This window comes from Eriocheir sinensis, chromosome 6 (genome assembly GCF_024679095.1).
Source record: "Eriocheir sinensis breed Jianghai 21 chromosome 6, ASM2467909v1, whole genome shotgun sequence".
In the NCBI taxonomy this organism is placed as follows: Eukaryota; Metazoa; Arthropoda; class Malacostraca; order Decapoda; family Varunidae; genus Eriocheir; species Eriocheir sinensis.
Window position 1 is genome coordinate 1,154,507 of NC_066514.1, and position 15,287 is coordinate 1,169,793.

The window sequence follows — 15,287 nt, forward strand, 5'->3', positions numbered from 1 at the left end:
TCAAACGTTGAACATTCGAAATAAAGTTACATCTGCCTAATGTGACTCCTATTTCTATCTTCAAACGCGGAAGACTTTTACTACTTATATTATGGATGTTTCTAGCACTTGTCCCCTACCATTGTATCTTTTTAGTTTCCTGGTGCAACTTCCACATGTATCCTTAGTTGTATAGTCACACTCTGTACTGCCTGGGGGTTGGGATGGCATGCTCCTCCCTTCTCCTTTCTTGTTTACTTGCAACAATAAACTATCATTCAGTCAATATTATGGATGTATAGGAAGATAAATCCTTTGAAGTTAAGTGTAGCCATTGTGTATACTGGCGTACACTTAGCATTGTACACAATCATACTCATGAAAATTTCACTTTCTGCTGCAAACTCACACTCATTTCCATGTCGTCATTGCTGAACAAACTGTCACATTTTGAAGAGTTATTTGATCGCTTCTGCTCGCAAAGGAAAATAACTATTGACCATATTAGAACATACTTTAATTGTGATAACCATTTGAATAATAAATGAAATATAGTAACTTACAGAAATAAGGGAACTATGTCATTTATTAATAAAAACAGGCAATGCACAGATAAGTCCATTGATATACGGGAAAACTATTTATATATAAACTTTACTATGAAATGAAGATTTTGAAATAGTAGTTTTGTACACATCATCTGGTTGACATATCATTTCCTTCTGAATAAGTTGATATATCACGATTTCTTTCACTTCTGAATTCTGATGCTTGGAATATTGATGTCTGGGGTGAAGCGGTTCCCGGGGATGGTGTAGCCTGGGATGACGTAGTTAGGCACAAAGGGGCTGTCGACGCCGCCGCCCTCGACTGATGTGGTGCCAACCGGGAAGAGAGTCCTGCTGGAGCCCGCGGCCCCGGAGAAGAGAGAGATGCTCTTCCGGATGATGGGGAAAATCTCCTCTATCACAGCGGTAACATCGTTCACGTCCAGGTCGTCGAGGTTATCAGATACCTTGATGTCTTGCGCTGCATCAGTCGCCTCTGACACCCCTGCCGGTGCGCACAACGCCACGCCCAGCAGCATGCAGGCCACGACCACCACCTGCGGACCAGAACAGGCACTGACCTATATGGGGTCTACACGGGTCGTATTATAAGACATTTCTCAGTCCAAGAACACATATTGGACAAGGATTTCGTAGGAGTTGTGGGCATTTCCAGGAGTAGTTTTATGATCCTGGTGGTAGTTTGACCGTTCGTCTGTACCATGAACCTAAAAAAACAAGCATTAGAACACGATTGACCCCCATTTGACTTCTTGAAATAGCTGTGAGTGTGTGTGTGTGTGTGTGTGTGTGTGTGTGTGTGTGTGTGCTTGTGTTTGTGTGTTTGTGTGTGTGTGTGTGTGTGTGTGTGTGTGTGTGTGTGTGAATGTGTGTGTGTCTGTGTGTGTGTGTGTGAATGTGTGTGTTTGTGTGTGTGTGTGTGTGTGTGTGTGTGTGTGTGTGTCGTCGTTGAATGAATATAATAGTGATTGACTTGCTTCTCGTCGGGGTCATTTTTCGAGATAAAAAGCTACATTTGGAATATTTTTGAAGCCGAGGTTTCTTATCAATATATCATCTGACTTATACCAATCAATTTCAGTGGTCGTTCATTCAAATTATGTTATACCGACTTACAAACAGCCCATGATATTTATGCTATGGCGCCATTCTCTTATCAACTAAATATACGTTTATTTTATCTTTTTTTTCTTTATTTATTTTTACATTTTACATATTGCAATTAAATACATATATGTCAATGAGCGGGCGTTTATTCTCTCTCTCTCTCTCTCTCTCTCTCTCTCTCTCTCTCTCTCTCTCTCTCTTGTTCATTCCTTCAATCTTTCTTTTTTCCTTCCTTTCTTTCTTTCCTTCAGTCTTTCTCTCTTACTATTTCCTTTCTTTCTTTATTTCTAACTTTCTTATTTACTTTCTCTCTCTCTCTCTCTCTCTCTCTCTCTCTCTCTCTCTCTCTCTCTCTCTCTCTCTCTCTCTCTCTCTCTCTCTCCTCAAAGCACACCATCAGTAAACCTTTGCACCCTCCCTGAAGCATCATCCCTTTCAGTGGTACAAGCCTGAATATTTCACCAGCCACGCGTCACGGTTACGAAACATCACATAATAAAGGTCAACAGTAGATTAATAAAAGCAACAGGAAAGGAAGGAGTGGTGGAATTGACAAGAATGTTAAACCATGTATCGATATTGAAAAAGGAGGAGATAGCAGAAGACTGGAACGGAAGCTAAACTATACCCATTTTTGAAGGGGAAGAAGATGCTTTGAAATGTGGTACCCATAGGGGGATAATGGATACTGGAGCATGGCATGAAGGTATATGAAAAAGCTCTGGAAAAGAGGCTGAGAACAAGAATTAGAATTGATAAATGTTAGTTTGGCATTTGTGTAGGCCATTTATGTGTTATCTTGTCACACAGCACAGGAAAGAGGCTGCACAGATTTGACAAACTGTTCACGAAGTACACCAGGTATTCTCTATATGCGAGGATTACGTTCTGCAAAAAGCTCGCATAATGTGAATTCCCATATATCGAACCTATCATCCCATTAATTATTGGGGGTTATGATCCACGACCCATTTTCAAACCCTCTAACTATTGATTCCGGCACCGTTTCACAATAATAAAGCACTAAAGCAACAATAAAGCCCATTAGTACAGATAAACGATTCAAGCTGATAATTAGCTACCTGAGGATTAACTTTAGGATCAGAGGAAGGAAAAGGTTCATTATAGGCGAGGAAAGTGCGGGAAAACATTTGCAGCCGCCGCCCTCTAGTGTATCACCATACCTCACCAACCAGGCTCACCAGCATAATAGCGAATTTTTCTCGCATAAAACGAATACTTGGCACATTTAGGTTAGTCGCATATGAGCGAATTCGCATATATTGAATACCAGGTGTATGCGTCGTTCAAGTGAAGTCAAACCCAGCTGTAAGTCAATGACGAAGCACTCACCGATTGCTTCATAGTGCTTGAAGAATTATAAACTAAGGTGTAAGCTTGTCCGAGCCATCTTATATAGACACATGAGGACCAGTTGCCAGATACCTCTTACCAACACACCTCTTCGGAATATTTACAGGAGCAGCGAGTAGCGGGCTTTTTTTATTGTTTCCTTTTTTTGTGTGCCCTTGTGCTGTCTCCTTTGCTGTAAAAAAAAAAAAAAAAAAAAAATCGATGCACCTTCTCCTCTCAGTTCTCTGTTTGATAAGAACGCACGAGGTATGACCTGATTACTTTCTCTCTCTAAAAGTTAAATAAAAGTGAAATACGACAAACGAGTTGCTTTTATATTCATTTCTTATTCATTCTATATGTTTTTTGTCTGTCCAAGTGTGTTTGTATAAGAGTAAAAATGTTAAGCCCCGTTCACATTGTGCCGACTCTGGGCCCCGACTACCCACGACTCTAGGGTACACGAGGCCTTGGGTGTTGATGTGAAAGGGTCGGGCATGCCTTGAAAGAGGTCTTGAGACTGTTGCCGAATGTCCCAGACGGTCGGCAAGACACCAAGACCCCAATAAAACCTTCCCCCCCTTTTTGGAGCGTGGGAACCAGCTTGTCTAATGGAAAAGTCGCTGGGTTGTCGCGGCCCAGAGTCGGCACAGCGTGAACGGGGCTTTATTATATATAGGCATAATATGCGTTGCTGTGTTTTTCCCAGCGTCTCAAGCATAGTAAGCGTATTGTATCAAGTAAGGATCCAGATTCTACCCGATGATTTGCATGTTTGCTTTTTTGTATGAAAATATGCGCGTGACCTCGGTGCTCATCTCCGTCGCATTAGCCCTTCAGCCCGTGATAGATAAGAACCCATCACCCTAAGTCTATGTACAGCAAATCAAGTCATACGCAGGTTTGTGGGAGGAGACACGGCCGAGGCGTGGTTTATGCGTGACATTTGAAACATTTGAAAAAAAAAACATTTGAAACATTTTATTATCCCTTTTTATACAATTATGTATTTACAATAATTTACTAGTGCAGGGAGCCCATTTAAAGCTGTATGCTTTTTGGGCAGTACTGGAAAATTAGGTGCCGGACTTAATCAATAGTGCAATAAGAAAAGAAAAAGAAAAATATATATATATACACATACATACACATATACACACATATACACATATACACATATATATATATATATATATATATATACATATACACATATACAAATATCTATATATATAAACATATATATATATATAGACACATATATATATATATATATATATATATATACACATATATATATATATACACATATATATATACACATATATATATACACATATATATATATATACACATATATATATATATGTGTATATATATATGTGTATATATATATATATATATATATATATATATACATATATACATACATATACATATATACACATATATACATATACATACATACATACACATACATACATACATATACATACATACATATACACACATACACACATACATACATATACACATATATATACATACACACACATACACATACATATATACATACATATACACATACAAACATATAATATATGACAAAAGTAAAATGATAATAATGATAATAATAATAATAATAATAATAATAATAATAATAATAATAATAATAATAATAATAATAATAATAATAATAGTAATAATAGTAATAATAATAATAATAATAATAATAATAATAATAATAATAATAATAGTTATAGAAATAATAATAATGATTAACATTGTGATAGTTATAAAATAGTAATAGTAGTGTAAATAATAATTAAAGTGATAATATTAACACAATATCATTAGTACAAAAATTGTAATTGATTTATAAAAATAATATGGTAGTACTGTAACTGATAATGTAAGTAGTAATAGTATTAATACAATAATAATAGTATAAGGTAATAATTGATTAAGCTGAGGACACACTCTGACAGATGATACATGGACTTAATAATTATAATTGAGAAGAATATGCTTTTTAAATTGTTTTTTAAAGGAATGTATTGAATTTAGAGCTTTAATATTATTAGGAATAGAATTCCAGGTTTTAGGTCCTGAATAAGAAAGTGAGTGTTGAAAAAGTGTTAAATTATGGGCAGGTGTACGTAAATTTTCATGAGTACGGGTGAAAGAAGTATGTTGTGACTGTAAGGACACGGAGGTTTCACTTTTGATCTTTTTATACATGTAAATACCAATTTGTAGCTTATTTATGTCAAAAAGTTTTAAGGAATTTGTTTCTTTAAAGAGAGGTTGTGTGTGGGCAAAGTAGTCACTGTTTGTAATAATTCTTATTATTTTCTTTTGAAGTCTAAACAGAGGTAACAGGTGTGTGGGGTAGGTGTTGCACCAGATAGGCGTACAGTAATACAAGTGTGGTAAGACATGTGCGTTATATAACATTTTCAAAACATCAATGGGCATTAATTCTTTAATTTGATATAACAGAGATACTAGCCTGGATAATTTAAGGATTTGGTTTGTTACGTGATGCTTAAAGGTCATGGTATCATCATACGTTATTCCTAATAATGTATGTTTATTAGTTCTGCTTATAATGTCATGGGAAAAAATAGGGACGGAAGCATTGATGGTGACTTATTAGTAAACAGCATATAAAATGTTTTGTTTAAGTTCACTGTTAATCTATTACTCAGACACCATTTATGAAAGGTTTGTAGGTCAGTATTTGCTATATGTATCATGTCAGTAGGATTTTCACCAGTAATATTTAAGGTTGAGTCATCTGCGAAAAGGATTGTTTTAAGGTTTGTAAATATGTAAGTAATATCATTTATATATAAGAGAAACAGGATTGGACCCAAGACACTGCCCTGTGGAACACCGTATTGAATAGGTAGAGATGCAGATAGACAAGTGTGGAATTTGGTTGATTGAGTTCTGTGGGACAAGTAATCCTGAAACCAGTCATGAATAATACCTCTAATTCCATAGTAATACAACTTACGTAATAATATATCGTGTCTGACTGTATCAAAAGCTTTGGTGAAGTCAACAAAGATGCTTAATAATGACTGTTTATTATCTAAAGTTTTATAGATTTCTTCTGAATAAGTTCTCAAGGCATCAAAAGTGTTTAGACCACGACGAAAACCAAACTGACTTGGATTAAGTATGTTTTAGTTTCAAGAAAATTTATGAGGAATTTTTCATTACTTTTTCAAAGATCTTAGAAAAAACATTTAGTAAGGATATTGGTCTATAATTACTTAGTTCATCTTTGGGACCTTTCTTATGGATGGGGACAACAGTTGCATGTTTTAGGAGTTGAGGAAATTTACCATTATTGATAGAATTATTAAAGAGTATGGACAAGGGTATTGCAAGTTTGTTTTGCTGGATTTTAATACAGATACTGGGATTTCATGCACATTGCACTTTTTGTTTTTAAGGGAATTAATTACAGTAATTACATCTTGGGGGATAATTATAGGAATTGTCATTGAATGAGGAAAGTCACCTTGAAGAAAGCTGAGAGGGTCTGTGGTGGAAGGTGGTAGACTGTGATCTATTTTAGGCGCAACATTTGTGTAAAATTCATTAAAAGCTTGTGCAATTTGTAAAGGTTCAGAGGTTTTTACCATTATAGATTATGTTATTTGTGGAACTCTTCTTATGGTCATGATTAGAAAGTTGGTGGATTGTTCGCCATATTTTACGGGTGTTATTGTTAAAATTTGTTAATTGAGCAAGATAGTAAGATTTTTGATCTTGTCTTATAGTATTATTTAGGATGTTACGGTATTGTTTGTATTGAGCCTCAGTGACAGCACCAATTTTATAGTCCTTAAATAGATAATTTTTTGTCCTTATAGAGTTTAGTACTGCCTGCGATATCCAGGGATTGTTTAATCTTTTTTCAGTTATTAATTTAGATTTAAGTGGAAAACAATCACTAAAAGCTTTTTTAATATTGTCTAAGAAAATTTTACAGTTGTCATTGACATCGTGCTCATTAAGGAGAGCATTCCAATTGATCATATTGATTTTTTGAGCAAATTCTTGTTTATTTGTTTGATTTATTACCCTAAACTCAATTTTATGCAGATTCTTAGATTTAGAGGGAACTTTAACATTAAGGAAAATTGGTAGATGGTCCGATATTGGGTAATGGATTATACCAGATGAGAAAGTGTTGAAAAAATTTGTAAAAATATGATCAAGTAGAGACGGTTCACCTAGATAGAAGCTGTCTGGAAAACGTGTTGGTCTTGAAATGTGTGGGAAGAAATTCATTGTTTGGAGGGTTGCAAGAAAATTGTTAGTTGGGGTATGGGTAGTTGCTTGGAGCCAAACTAGAGAATGTAGAAACAGGGATTTAGAGAAAACGAGAAAAGGCGGACTAATTTAAATCAATCACTTCATCATGCCCTCCCTCACACCCCACACCGCCCTTTGTAGGCATTGAAATTACAGTCGCGCAATAGCACAATAAAAAGACATATTTTTTCGTCAGTGGCTTGCCTGAACGCGCTGTGAAAGGAGGCGAGAATGCACATCCAGAGTGCACACACGGCCCCAACTTTAGTCACCCCTGAACTGGCGGGTATTTATTTATTTATTTATTTATTTTTTTAGCTTCAAGTGACGTCATCCCGCTGCTCCGCCCCAAAACTGCCTCCTGCGCGTACCGGTCGCAGTTTCGAAGCAGAGTGACTTGCCTTGGTATACATAGACTTAGAAGAATAACACGAGTATTTTGAGGAAAACTTACCGGAGCGGAACATTTTTTCTTTTCTTGCTCAGTCTAGGAAGGGGAGGCGGCCTTTCCAGCGCCCTCAGTTATGGGTGAATGTACTCATGCAGAACATTTATATAACCGCCAATACTCAACAAACTCATGAATCATCATACTCTAAAGAGAATGGAATCATATTATGTAAAATTTAATATCCACATACCATTTTTTTTTTTTTTATTACTATTATCCATCGAGATATAGAGTAAGTCGTAATATTTTTTAAGCAATCGCACAGCATCGGACCGGCCGGCGCCCTGCTTTAGGCTTGAGTTGGAAGCATAGCACCAGTTGTCCTAAAAACAATGGCCCAGAAAGATAAGAGCGGCTTCATAAAAAAACACAGCTCACCTTGGTCTTACTAAATTTCCAGGAACGCGTTAAACCATTCACTTGTTCTACTTTAGACGAGTCACACCCAAATTTGCTAAAATAAATATGTGTGGTGCCGTGCCTTGAATAATGATGCTAGGAAAATGCACCGTTATCTTTTCTCACCGACCTAACATCATAATACTTTTGAATCACTGATAAGGCAGAGACTAATATTATATTAACAAGAGGTAGTTAATCTTAAGAAAATATATATGATTTGTTTGTTCATATGTGTGTGTGTGTGTGTGTGTGTGTGTGTGTGTGTGTGTGTGTGTGTGTGTGAACATAGATAGATAGAAAGATAGAAAAATAGATAGATAGATAGATGGACATATATAATATACACATATAGATAGATCGATTAATAGATGGATAAATAGATATATAGGTAGATAGATAGATAGATAGTTAGCTTGACAGATAGATAGAGATAGATAGATAGGTAAATAGATAACTAACAAGTGGGGAGCATACGTCTGGGGGCGCGTCGATGAACTCACTCACCGTCCATACCCCCGGCGGTCCTCCCGAGCAAGCTCCCACGCAGCTGGCCTGTCCATCCCAAGTCCCTCCCGGCAGGATCGGCTGACTTGCCCCAGCCATGCGTTACGTGGGCGTCCATTGGTCGCCACTCAGTGTTGTCTGGTACAAAAACAACCCTGTGAGTAGGATCGTCGTCTGGGAGGCGCGCTATGTGCCCATACAGCCGGAGATAGCGTTCACGGACAAGCTGGTAACAGGCCGCTGGTTAAGAACATATGACCATAAGAACGTAGGAGTCTGCAGGAGGCCGGTAGGTCTGTACGAGGCAGTTCCTTTGACCCTAAGCTCCCGTGTATCTAACCCCACCTAATATCGCTGTCCATGAATTTATCTAATCTATTTTTGAATGTGACAATTATATTGGCACTCACCACATGACTGCTAAGCCTATTTCACTCATCCACCACTCTGTTAGTAAACCAGTTTTTGCCTATGTCACTGTTGCATTTGAATTTATCCAGTTTAAACCCATTACTTCGTGTCCTACCCGGTTCTCTTACCAACAAAACCTTATGAATATCTTCCTTATTAAAGCCCTTCATCCATTTATAAACCTCGATCATGTCTCCACACACTCCTCGCCTTTCTAGAGAATGCAAATTTAACTGTTTGAGTCTTTCCTCGTATGGCAAGTTTCTTAACCCCTGAATCATCTTAGTCATCCTCCTCTGCACCGATTCTAACATTTTGATATCCATTCTATAGTAAGGTGACCAGAACTGAACCGCATAATCAAGATGAGGTCTAACTAATGTTAAATATAGTTTGAGGAAGACTTCGGCGCTTCTGTTGCTTACGCTCCTTGAAATAAATCCCAGTCCCAGTACCCTATTTGCTCGATTTCTAACTTGAATGCATTGTGCCCAGAGCTCTCTAAGACCCCTAAATCCTTCTCGCACCCAGATCTGCTTATGGGAGTGTCATTTAAGCAATAGTTATGTGAGGGGTTGTTCCTACCTTCACTCAGAATACTGCACTTTCCCTACATTGAACTCCATCTGCCATTTATCCGCCCAGTCATACAATCTGTTTAGTTCACCCTGGAGAATACTAGCGTCCTGATCCAACTCAATTACTCTACCGACCTTGGTATCATCTGCAAACTTACTGACATCACTACTAATTCCTGTATCTAAGTCATTGATATAAATAATAAACAAAAGTAGACCTAATACCGAACCTTGTGGGACCCCACTCGTAACACATCCCCAGTCAGATCTTTTACCATTGATTTGTACTCTTTGCTTCCTATTGCTAAGCCACGCCTTGACCCAGTTCAAAACTTTACCCTCTACTCCGTGAGCCTGTAGTTTAAGCAACAGTCGTTGGTGAGGAAGTTTGTCTACGCTTTACTAAAATCAAGATAGATTACATCATAATTTCATTTCTGTCTACCGCCTCAAATACTTTATTGTAGAAGGACAAGAGATTGGTGAGGCATGACCTACCTTTCGTGAACCCATGCTGCGAGTCGTGAATTAAGCTATGTTTCTCTAGATGCTCCCAAATGTTCCTGGCTATTATGGACTCCAGCATCTTGCCTATAACTGATGTTAAGCCAAGTGGGCGATAGTTTGAAGCAGCTGACCTGTCCCCCTTTTTGAAAATCGGCGTCACAGTAGCTACTTTCCATAAGCTGAGCACATAACCAGTATTTACCGACCTCTTAAAGATGTCGGTTAGTGGGTCACTGAGTATATCCTTGCATTCCTTTAATACCCTCGGAAATAGCCCGCCAGGACCTGGCGACTTGTTCTTCTTAAGCTTATCTATCTCATCCTGAACTACTTGCCTGGTAGTGATTATATCCCTCAATTTATCGCCGTTCCCGCCCTCGTACACCGGAACCCTTTCCGGAATAGTCGTTCGATCCTCCTGTGTGAATACTGAAAGGAAGTAGTCGTTCAACAATGTGCTCATATTTTCGTAATTTTCTACTAGCTCCCCTGTGTTTGTTTTCAGCGGTCCAATTTTCTCCCTTGTTTTTGTTCTATACTTTTGAAAGAAGCCCTTAGGATTACTTTTCGCCTCATTTGCTATTTTAATTTCATAGTTCCTTTTCGCTACCCTGGTGTTTTTCCTCACTAATCAAGATAGTTCGACATATCGGCCCCTGAGATGTGTTTCACCATTCTTTATTTTCTGATAAATTCCATTCTTTAACCCAATCTCTTGGTCTAGTCCACGAGTCATCCACTTAGGGTCATTGTTTTCTTTTCTAAGTGTATGCTGTAGTATATGCTGTCCTTGCCCCTCTACTATTGCTCTAACTAAATTATTGTAAGACATTTCTACCTGGTTCTCCTGGCTCACCAGCCCACAGTTCTGGACCTCATGAATCCCTAGATTATCCCAGTTTACCCCTTCAAAACACCGGCGCGGCCATTATGAGGAGAGTTATGGCGCCGCAGATTAAGGCGGGTGTGGGCCGCCCTAAGTGAGTTACGGCCTCCTCTTCCTGCACGCCTTCGCTGCTACAAGTGGAACATACAGCCTTCATACATGTATGAAGTGCATATGAACGATGTTTACGTAGTTATACTACTTATACAACTGTAAGAAATGAATGAACTACCAGTAAGATGTTTAGTAATACAGTAACTAGGAAGTTTGGTGAAAACTTGTGAGAGGGCTTCCCACTGCCTCTTGCAATGATACATTTTTATTATGTGGAGTTGCAAAGAACTAGTAAGTAGATAGGTATGTTGCCATGTTCCTATGCACTCATACTTTATGGACAGCATCACAATTGAAGATGTGCGCGTATACTGCATGCATATATATTTACCCCGACACCATTTTCCTCATATTTGCCTTCCTTAATCCTACAGACTTGGGGATGCACCCCCCATCCTTCGCAACGTAGTATCTTGCACGCGTGGGTGAGCAGGGACATCACTGTGTTGCAAGTGTTGTATATATACCATAGTGCTGATAAATGTTGAAGGTAACTTTTCACAAAAATGGTGTTATAGCTTGCATATAGAATACAGCATCGTCTGAATGTCTGAGGTTATGAACAAAGGTAGGTTAGGTTTGTGTCAGTGATATTAGCATTAGTAGCTCCTCTTCCGAAAAGTTCGGCCTCCCTTTCTTCGTAGGGGGCAAGGTAGGGGGTGAGGAGAGAGGCTCCATTGTCGTGAGAGGGTGGGCACCGCGGGAACGTTCGCACAACAGCTGATTTGTGTTTATATCCCGCGATTGGTCGACGCTTCCTATTTGCCGACTAGAAATTGCCCCTGATTGGCCACTGAGACGCGGCCGCCTTGCAGCGGCGCCCTAAGGTCCCTTTACGGAGGCCTTAAAAAGTTTTGAGTAAGCAGAGATACGGCGCCGTAGCGCGGCCGTAGCCAACGGCGCCTTAGTGAAGTTAAGGCAGCGCGCGGGCCTAACTTCCGGCCCTTCTCAGAATCCGCCCCCGGGGCTCGATTCCCCGGCCGGGTGAAGATAAGTTGGGTGTATCTTCTTTCACGTGTAGCCCCTGTTCACCTAGCAGTGAGTAGATACGCGACGTCAGGCAAGGAGTTGTGACCTCGTTGTCGCGGTGTGTTGTGAGTGAGTGGTCTCAGTCCTACCCAAAGATCGGTACTACGAGCTCTGTGCTCTTCCGTAGGGGAACGGCTGGCTGTCTCGAGAGAGACCCGCAGCAGACCAAGAGGTGAATTACACACACACACACACACACACACACACACACACACACACACACACACACACACACACACACACACACACACACACACACACACACACACACACACACACACACACACACATACACACACACAGCCTCACAAAGAGATAGGTGAGTATGTAGTTGTTAGCTAAAGCAACGAGAATGATACTGGCTGGCAGTTGCGAGTCCATCACGTTACCAGATAATGGGGAATGACAAACACCCACCCACACACACACACACACACACACACATGCCGCACAGCCAAGAGGTCGCCGGTTTGATGCCCGGGCGTAGAGGTTATAATGGAGCCGCTGGCAGTCCGACACTGAAGTGAAAGTACGGAACACGTATATATAAGCGTCCAGACAAGAAGTGGCGTCACCTCAGCATGATTCTTAAGGTGAGTAGAATTTGCGCCCCGTGAACTCTCTTATCCCGCTGCTCGGTTACCGGCAGCTGCTATTCTTATAGATCAAAGGTAGAGGCAGTGTTACAAACACCTTATATTTAAATATACTCACAATTATTTACGGCGCATGTATATATATATATATATATATATATATATATATATATATATATATATATATATATATATATATATATATATATATATATATATATATATATATATATATATATATATATATATATATATATAGAGGTAGCTCACAAAGATACCAGAGCCTTCAAACTAATGCTAATTATGAACTTTACATTTCTTGAAATCGTGCCAAATCTATTCTCCGACTAACCAAAAATTCTTTCATTAATAGAAAATGTCAAAACCTTGCTTTCTCTAACTCTTCCCGTGACTTCTGGCATCTAGCAAGCACTCTCCAACTTCACTTCTTCATCTTTCCCTCCACTCCTCAGTCCTGACAGCAACACTGCCGTCTCATCTATCTCTAAGGCTGAACTCTTCTCTCAAACTTTTCTAAAACTCCACTCTGGACGATTCTGGGCATATTCCTCCTATCCCCCCCTCTGACTCCTTTATGCCTGTTATAAAGATTCTTCAGAATGATGTTTTCTATGCCCTCTCTGGCCTCAATCCTCAGAAGGCTTATGGACCTGATGGAGTGCCTCCTATTGTCCTTAAAACTGTGCCTTCGTGCTGTCACCTGCCTGGTCAAACTCTTTCGCCTCTGCCTGTCAACATCTACCTTTCCTTCTTGCTGGAAGTATGCCTTCATACAGCCTGTGCCTAAGAAGGTGACCGCTCATCCCTCAAACTACCGCCCTATAGCTTTACTTTCTTGTCTATCTGAAGCTTTTTAATCCTTAACCGGAAGATTCAAAAGCACCTTTCCACTTCTGACCTTCTATCCCCAGTCATAAGTATGGGTTCCTGCAAGGGCGTTCTACTGGTGATCTCCTAGCCTTCTTAATTGACTCTTGGTCATCCTCTCTTAGCCATTTCGGTGAAACTTTTGCTATTGCGCTGGACATATCAAAAGCTTTTGACAGGGTCTGGCACAAATCTTTGCTTTCCAAACTACCCTCCTACGGGTTCTATCCCTTCTCTCTGTTCCTTTATCTCCAGTCTCCTTTTCTGACCGTTCTATTTCTGCCGTGGTAGAGCGGTCACTGTTCTTCCCTTAAATCTATTAACAGTGGTGTCCCACAGGGTTCTGTCCTATCTCCCACTCTTTTCTGTTGTTCATTGATGATCTTCTTTCCAAAACGAACTGTCCTATCCATTCCTACGCCGATGATTCACTCTGCATTACTCAACTTCTTTTAATAGAGACCCACCCTACAGGAACTTAACGACTCAAGGCTGGAGGCTGCAGAACCTTAGCCTCAGACCTACTATTATTTCGATTGGGGCAAGAAGAACCTGGTGTCCTTCAACGCCTCAAAAACACAGTTTCTCCACCTATCCACTCGACACAATCTTCCAAACAACTATCCCCTATTCTTTGACAACACCCAGCTATCACCTTCCTCAACACTAAACATCCTCGGTCTATCCTTAACTCAAAATCCCAACTGGAAACTTCATATCTCATCTCTTACTAAATCAGCTTCCTCGAGGCTGGGCGTTCTGTACCGTCTCCGCCAGTTCTTCTCCCCTGCACAGTTGCTGTCCATATACAGGGGCCTTGTCCACCCTCGTATGGAGTATGCATCTCATGTGTGGGGGGGGCTCCACTCACACAGCTCTTCTGGACAGAGTGGAGGCTAAGGCTCTTCGTCTCATCAGCTCTCCTCCTCATACTGATAGTCTTCTACCTCTTAATTAAATTCTGCCGCAATGTTGCCTCTCTTTCTATCTTCTATCGATATATCCACGCTGACTGCTCTTCTAAACTTGCTAACTGCATGCCTCCCCCCCTCCCGCGGCCCCGCTGCACTCGACTTTCTACTCATGCTCATCCCTATACTGTCCAAACCCCTTATGCAAGAGTTAACCGGCATCTTCACTCTTTCATCCCTCACGCTGGTAAACTCTGGAACAATCTTCCTTCATCTGTATTTCCTCCTGCCTACGACTTGAACTCTTTCAAGAGGAGGGTATCAGAACACCTCCTCCATATTGATCTTGCGCCAGCCACCTCTTTGTTTCTTTTTTTAGGAGCAGCGAGTAGCGAGCTTTTTTATTATTGTTTTCTTTTTTGTGTGCCCTTGAGCTGCAACCTTTGGTGTAAAAAAAAATATATATATATATTTTTTTTACATCAGTCAGCATGAAAATATCGATAGAAGATAGAGAGGCAACATGGCGGTGGAATTTAAGAGGTAGAAGACTATCAGTAAGAGGAGGAGAGCTGTGTGAGTGGAGCCCCCCACACGTGAGATGCATACTCCATACGAAGGCGGACAAGGCCCCTATAAATGGAAAGCAACTGTGTTAGAAGAAGGT

The 15,287-nt window shown here is 39.8% G+C and overlaps 1 protein-coding gene across 2 annotated transcripts; it reads right to left on the minus strand.

Moving 5' to 3' along the window:
* Positions 1-483: 483 nt before the first annotated feature.
* LOC126987228 (uncharacterized) lies at positions 484-3,090 on the minus strand. Of its 2 annotated transcripts, none has more exons than XM_050844049.1 (2): positions 3,009-3,090; positions 484-1,084 (listed from the first exon to the last, which is right to left on the minus strand). In XM_050844049.1, the coding sequence occupies exons 1-2, from the start codon at positions 3,018-3,020 to the stop codon at positions 731-733; spliced, it is 366 nt and encodes a 121-aa protein (XP_050700006.1). In that variant the 5' UTR covers positions 3,021-3,090; the 3' UTR covers positions 484-730. The 2 variants fall into 2 exon arrangements, with proteins under 2 accessions (XP_050700006.1, XP_050699997.1); XM_050844040.1 differs by lacking the exon at positions 3,009-3,090 and adding an exon at positions 2,284-2,367.
* Positions 3,091-15,287: the final 12,197 nt, after the last annotated feature.

Bases quoted from the DNA above. Each gene is read 5' to 3' on its own strand.
- LOC126987228 (XM_050844040.1), bottom strand. From the start codon at position 2,352: ATGCTCCAGTATCCATTATCCCCCTATGGGTACCACATTTCAAAGCAT. The intron at 1,085-2,283 runs GTATAGTTTAGC...TCTGGTCCGCAG, and splicing joins TTCTTCCCCTTCAAAAATGG to GTGGTGGTCGTGGCCTGCAT.